A 7,500-nucleotide genomic window follows, 5' to 3' on the forward strand; every position below is an offset into this window, starting at 1 on the left:
AGCAAAAAGCCAACCTGTGTGATGTCTTTTGTATTTGTCCAACCAGCAAGAGTTAGAGAAAGCGAAGGCAGGTGACAAGACCCCGCATACAAAGGGAATCAGTGGGCAGGCGAATACAGCTAAATTGATGAGTGAGAACGAGAAACTACGAAAGGATTTGAAAAAGGTACTATTGACTTGGTTCTGGAGAACTAAGAGTAAGAAAAAAATTGTAAAAACATATCATATCCCGAAGAATAAAACCCCGTCCTTCGTTAGGGTCGCCTTTTCGTGCAGTTTGGGCGTTTTATCGTCTATCTTTTGCGATTGCTTTGATATTTTCTGTTGGCCAGAACCTCTTTAGAACCTCAAATTTGATAGGTTCTTGATGGCCCGAAGCTCCATTGTTTCAGAGTTGAGATTCTTTGTTAGTTTTGTTTGAGTTAGGGCTATCTATTGTTTTCTAAACCAATCCTGTGAGCCGTTGTTAGAGCTTCCGGCCCACCCGACACTTTGCTGCTATACTGTCTGTAAGAGTCAACTGAAAAAAACAAACGTGTCACTTTCAAAAGCAATAACTTATCAAATGCGATTCTTCTAGAAGACCTTGGCCAATTAATTGGCCATTTGCACAATAAACTTGCTAGCTTGCCTAGGATTCTACTACTTATTATCCTTTTAGTGAATCATCCCGAAAGCTTGCTTTGTCGCATTTCTCTAGATGTGACAAATCGTTCTCTTTTGTTCCCAACATCTCTTTCTTTTTATTGAATTGTTGTGTGTTGATGTTGGTGTTATTTTTTAATAATAATAATAATAATAATAATAATAATAATAATAATAATAATAATAATAATAATAATAATAATAATAATAATAAAATCTCTCTCAAACTCTTCCACAAGCAGCCGATCATTCGATATCTCTTCCATAATCAGTTTGTTTGTTGTTTTGCTTTAGGAAATGGACGAAGTTGAAAAACTTAAAGCAGTGAACGCCAACCTAGAACAGAGAAAAGAAGAATTAGTGAAGGAATTAGAACAGGTAGATAAACATTGAACATTGGAAAGACTAAAAAGTGATTTTTTGTGGAATAATTGAGCCTTTCGCTTAGATTATCAACCCTAGCGGTTAAAATTAAAATTAGAGAGATTGGAGAGATTCATTTTACAGTCACGTTTACACCAAATAGTACCACGTGACCAAGTTTTCCCCTGAATTGTCGCTTTCTCTTTATCACTTCTACACAAGAATAAGTAGTTTCACGCTCGCTTTATCCAAAGGAGTTGTTCTGGACAGTTTTTATGGGCTTATTTTCTGTTCTGAGAAATTCTCAATTTCAATCTGACGTTTGTCGTTTGCCGTAAACGTGACTCTAATATAGAGATTAAGATTCACGTTTCCACCAAACGGCAAACGTGAATTTGTACCACGTGACCAAGTTTTCCCCTTAATTGTCGTTTACTGTTTTTCACTTTTACACAGAAATGAGTGGTTTCACGCCAGTTTTATCCATAAGAAATGTTGTGGACAGTTTGTATCTGCTTATTTTCTATTCTGAGAAATTCTCAACTTGAATATACCGTTTGCCGTTTGCCGTGAACGTGAATCTTAATCTCTCTAATCTCTCTAATAAATCAAGCTTGATCGGGAGATTGGCGACGACCGAACGCAATGCCCTGTTGCTGTGACCGCTGAAATCCAGCGGGAAGAAGACCTGTTTATTAAGATGTCTATTTTTTTTTTTTCAAATTCCAGACACTTTCTTGCGGGAATTTGTGAATATTTTACTTTTTGTCAAGGCAAACCCTGTATGAATGTGTCGTTAATGATTTTGCTGAGCGGTAATTTTATAATTCGAAAAAGGACTATTCTGCGTTTGTAAATGTATCCGATAGAGGAGATGATATGAAATCAGTCATATATTTGGGCTGTGGATGACACAGATAAATATGGATGTGCTCCTTAACCTAAGCAGATTATACATTATACTCAGTGGGACGGATATTTGAATGAGCTAACTAAGAAATTCCTTGGACCCCATCTTTTAACAAGTAGGCACGTGTCTTTTCTGAAAAGTCCGCTTGAAACATTTGGTCTTAAGAATCATTCTCGTATAATCGGCTTTAAAATGGCACAAGCTTTCCAACGAAGTTCTTTGGGATAATTTTGCTCTCTTAACCATGTACTCTGGTTCGTCTGATGTTGTGCTCGAGACTATTTTATTTTCTGTATACAATCATGCCCTCATGTCTCTTTTTTCCAAAGTTGCATCAAAAGCTCTCGGAATCCAATATGGACGGACTTGACAGTAAGGAATGGAAATCTGTGGTTTTACCAAAGATATATGAAGAAAAGATGCAAAAACTAGAAGCAGAATTGGAGAAAAAGGTAAGAACACTCATGGCGCCGGTAAAAGCTTTTGGGAACTGCTTCCCGCTACCCCTCCCTTAGGCCAAGTATTTGCGCTCAGAGATTTGTTGGATTAGGCGGGGGAGGGGTGGGTAGGTGTGCAGTTTCTTATAGAGGAGGGGGAGTATGGCATTTTCCCATAATCGTATACCAGTCCAGATTAATCGTTCCTTTAATTCAGCAATTAAACTAACAATTTCAAAAGTGAGAGACCTTTTCGTTTGAACAAAATCGTGGAAAGATGGAAAGACTTTGTCCGCCATCGTGAAAAATATGGGTTTATTTTGACGCGTGATGCTCGAGCCGCAAAGCGGATTCTCATTGGTTGAAACCAGGGTGGATAAAGGTAGTCACTATTGTCCTAATATGTTGGGATATTCCGAATTGTACACCGATCCACGCTCTCTAATTTTAGCAAAAAAAGAAAAAAATTAAACCAATGTGTTCTCTCTCTTCTTGGCCCAAACAATGCAATTTCAATTGTAGCGCGTTTCATAGCTGATTTACATTTTCTCTCACAGACAAATCTGCTTAAAGATATCAAGACGTATCTGAAAGCGGCCGCTAATCGAGAAACAGAGCTGACTAAGAAGCAGCACGAACTAGAGGAAAAGGTATTTTATTTAGTCAGTACAGTAAAGCTAAATTATTAAACGAAGAAACTTTGATTTCAGCGGGTTACTGTATACCTTAAGGTGTGTCTCACGGGTAAGTGATATAGCCCGTTCCGGTTGAGAACTGCAGAAACCTAAAGCCCTATATCAAGGCAAGTGGCATACAAACTACATACTGCCGGTGCCCAGACACTTCTAGGTTTTTTAAAAAGAAAATGTAGTCCAGTCCTGGTCCAGTTTGTGTTGCTTTGGTAGATAACGAATCGTGTTACATTAACACGACGATTTTTCGTTCATAAATTTGTTATTTAGGTTACGATCTTGGAGAGATTTCCAACTAATATAAAGACAGACAGTGATTTGGTCAAAGAATTTCAACAAACAAGGTAACCACTTAAGCTTTTCTTTTGTGGATTTAGGGCCTGTTTACATGGAGGTGGGGGACCTCAGGTAGCTGAGGTAACGAGCAGTGGGTTACCCCACTTATCATGTAAATGTGATCAAATTAGAATGAGAGATTATATGGACAGGCGGGTTACCTCACCTACCTGGGGTTCCCCACCTCCATGTAAACAGGCCCTTAATCTCACAGTGAAAGAATTCACACGTATGATTGGATTTGTCTCCCTTATGGCCATTGCAGAGCATCGAGTTCTCAAATTAGGTAAGGATTCATTAGAATAAAACCAAATAAATCACCATCGCAAAGCAAGCTGATTACCATAAAATTGTGCGAGTTCTTGGTTTGCAATCACGTGATAAAGCGACCCTGTTGGGGGAATTGTTGATGGTCAATACCACATTATTTTTTCTCGCAGCATTTACATGAAAATAGAGTTTAGTTTCCAGAGGAGAGAAAGGCTTTTTTTCTTGACCACCAACATGGCCGCCGTGATTTCGGCTGGCGCAAGAAGGCGGGTGGAGAGTTAAACGCGTGTACCGTATAACCTCCACCCACTTGTAACTGCTCTGTGGTAGTAGCCAACTCGAAAGCTTGGCTCCTACACACTCTTCCTTTTTTATGTTTAATTCAATGTATAGTTAGCTCAGTTTTTTACTTCTTCCTTTTTTTTTCATTATTGTTGTATTGTAATTGAATAAGTGTGAATAAATGAACCTGAACTTGAACTTGAACTTGACGTCATGTGCAAACAAGCAATAGCCCATATTCGCCTTTGTCACGCGGCGGCCATTTTGCATCGGGAGATTTAAAAAGCTTTGTTTATGCACCCCTAGCCTCGTAGATAGAACGAGGCTATAGGGTTCAAAAACAAAGCTTTTTAAATCTCCTGTGACAAAATGGCCGCCGCGTGACAATCGCGAATTACAGTTACAGGTGGAAACGAGGCTAAAGTTGACCATGTTTTGATACAACCCTTCCTGCTTTGTTATGTAAATCATGTTGTTCTTATGCTAACTGGCATTTTTTGGGCAAAATTTACATTTGAAAAGAGAGGAGGTTTGTATCAAGACAAGGTCAACTTCAGCCTCACGTTCGCTCAAAAGCTAGGACACTAGGCACACAACTGTAAAAAGTCCTATTCTTCACTTGTGAGGCTATACCAGACACTCCACAGGATGTTTCATCCGACATCCAGTCATATCGAAGTTGGAGGAAAATGTATACCTTACTGGTACTTTCGCGGGGTTTTATTTTCGCCATTTCAAGAGGCAAATATGAAAAAAGGGAATTCAATTTCATGATTCAAGCATTCTCAACTTCGACTTATTTCCAAACAGTTTCAACTTATTACAATTTCGAGATGAAGTGGAACGAACAAAACGCGTTTTTAAAGATTCTCTGAACCTAGATTCTGTACTTCTATCTTTATATGTGAAAGCTTTGCAAATTACTGGTACTTCACAACATAAGATACAAAATGGAACTTACTAGTATAACGAGTTTTAACTCGACAAATACACAAATTGTTTTAAATACGCAAATTATATTTGCCGATCGTATCCTGTATATGTTGTTGTTTTCTTGTTAAACATTTTTTTCTGTGATGTGAATTTTCTTTATGGGTATTAAATTTCGCAAGGATTCTCATTCGCGGGTTTTTAATTTCGCGATTATTTTACGGTCGAGAAAAACGCAAAATTTTAGACCCGCAAAAGTAAGTAGCAATAAGGTATTTACTTTTGAGACGCATACCTTTAACTATCGGCCGTTTTGAGGTTGACTGGGTCGGTATTGACTCGAATTACACCTTAAAATTACACCATGTCGTGGAGGACTTGACCCAGTCTCCCACGCAACCTTTTAACAACCAATAGATCGTTTAAGCAGCCACGTTTTTGATTGACGCATGTCAACCGTAAGTGAGCTATTTTCTCTTTTAATGAGCCTTGACGCTACCAAATTTGTATTGTTAGGTGTCTTTACCTTTACAGAGACGATTTGCCCCAAAACTTGTTCAAAATCACGCTTCATTAGCGCAAAAAGTCCACTTCCGGTTGACGCGCGTCGCTCAAAAACGTTGCTGCTTAAACTCCCTAATAAAAAAGCGATAGCGTCCCTAAAACAGTCCCCTTATGCAATTCGACACAACACCGAGCCATCCTCGCGAGAAACCTCCACACGGTCGGTAGAAAGAAAAATTGAAGGTAATCGACTTGACGTTCTCTTCGTACTTTTGCACTCAAACTTGTTTGTTGTTTATTTGTTACCTAGGTTACGGTTGGCCACGCTTGAGTCCGAAAAAGAGGAGATGTTGCACGAGGTGCGACAACTCCGAAAAATGGGTCAGGCAGGGGATTTACCACGTGACTTGGTACGTCATAGTTAAAACTAGCTTCTGAGTAAATTACAGTATAGCGATCCCTTCCTCACTCACATGTTGGTGATTTGCTTTCAGATGACAGAATTTCCGTCGTGAGCAGTAATTAGGGACTTTAAGATCCAACGACGCGGACGGCAACGAGAACGTCATAAAAACCTTAGGTTTAATAAGCAAAACAACAACTTTGCAGGGGCATCACACTTTTTTGTACATTTCTTTCCCGTTTTTGCACGACTACGACATGAAAATGTCTAATTTCGCGTTTTATGGAGAACGTAAACAAGCAACGACGAAATTTTATTTCTGTTTCTGAGCTTAAATATGGTCCCTTGAAATTCAGCTTTAGGAGGGTTCGCCTACAATTGACAAAGGAAGTGGGTAGGAATAATCGCTATAGAGACTGAAAGAACCCAAATTCACTTTTTAAGCGACGTTCTTGTTGCCTTCGCGTCGTTGGACCTTAAAGTCCCTTTTGTTATGTTGAACGAACACCATTTTCAGTGAAGGAAAGCCCGTTCAGAGCAAAGCGATCCGTGTATTCCATTTATATAAGCCATACCTTTTGCTTTTATTTGCGACAAGTTGTGTGCGCTCGTACAACAACTCTGAACGTGCATCACACTTTTTTCTACATTTCCTTGCTGTCTCTGTACGACTACCACGTGAAAATGCCTAATTTCATGTTTCGTGGAGGACGCCGTAAACGAGTGACCACAAAGTTTTCTTTCTCTTTCTAAACTTGAAGGCGGTCCCCAAGGAATCAACTTCAGAGAAATTCGCCTACATGTCACATTTTCAGCGGATTGGAAAAAACGCGACAAAGTGAGGAAAAACGCGAATTGATTTTTAAAGTGACTTTCTCGCTGCCGTCACCGTCTTCGATGCTAAACTGAGCTCCCAATGTACGTAATAGTACGCTAATACAAGAAGCTTTGGTGTTTACTGTCAACTTAAGTTTGTTCTGTTACATTGCTTCCCTGAGGAATTTGCTCTTTAAACCAATATAAGTATCATGGTTCTTTTTGATGATAGAACAGTGACGAAGTTCTCGAGAAGTTAAGAAATTATGACAATATGATGGCCGATGATGTCGAACTTCGGTAAGTCTCTCACAGTTCAAGTATGCTCGGTGTCAGCTGGTCTTCTTGTTTGTACTCTTACCAAACTCAACATGCAAGTAAGATGTGTACTGATTTCGTAATTTAAAGGGGCTGTCTCGCTATTTGCTATCTGTATGTAATAAATTAAAACTTGTCTTCGTATCAATTGAATTCAGGGGCACCCAAAGACGGTTGCCTATATACATTGAAAACACTTTTGAGGCTATCCTGAGTACTTTTTGATCTTTAGAAGTGCATTCTAAGCGACGCTATAAAATTTGCATCTGTTCGGTCATCCTAGGGGAACTTGATTCTTTTCGAAATTACAGGGGCGTGTCCAGTTTTGTTATTTAAGACTATATTTAGACTTTGAAACTGTTTCCCGTCTATTGCAACGGACGGATTGACTGTTTCAAGTTTTAGTTCAATACCTGCAAAAATCACCAAACAGCTATTGTAATTGGAGCTCCCTGATGAAATTTGTTTTATGTCTTCTTCACAACTCTACAAGAGCAGTTTGTTTGTGGGCAAAGGCGCTAAGTAATCATTTAGCAAAGAGTTGATCTATAATAGCAGTATCCTCGTGACATGATAGTCCCTTTAAAAACACAC

At 39.0% G+C, this 7,500-nt stretch overlaps 1 protein-coding gene across 1 annotated transcript in view; it reads left to right on the forward strand.

Moving 5' to 3' along the window:
• The window catches only part of LOC140933465 (centrosomal protein of 290 kDa-like), a 65,762-nt gene that overhangs the window by 47,904 nt on the left and 10,358 nt on the right, over positions 1-7,500 (forward strand). Inside the window, exons 61-67 of the mRNA XM_073383023.1 lie at positions 47-166; positions 940-1,023; positions 2,248-2,370; positions 2,913-3,005; positions 3,318-3,391; positions 5,680-5,779; positions 6,821-6,888. Coding sequence (XP_073239124.1) covers positions 47-166; positions 940-1,023; positions 2,248-2,370; positions 2,913-3,005; positions 3,318-3,391; positions 5,680-5,779; positions 6,821-6,888 — 662 coding nt within the window. The remainder of the gene's footprint in view (positions 1-46; positions 167-939; positions 1,024-2,247; positions 2,371-2,912; positions 3,006-3,317; positions 3,392-5,679; positions 5,780-6,820; positions 6,889-7,500) is intronic.

The sequence above is a fragment of the Porites lutea genome, chromosome 4 (assembly GCF_958299795.1).
Source record: "Porites lutea chromosome 4, jaPorLute2.1, whole genome shotgun sequence".
NCBI classification, from domain to species: domain Eukaryota; kingdom Metazoa; phylum Cnidaria; class Anthozoa; order Scleractinia; family Poritidae; genus Porites; species Porites lutea.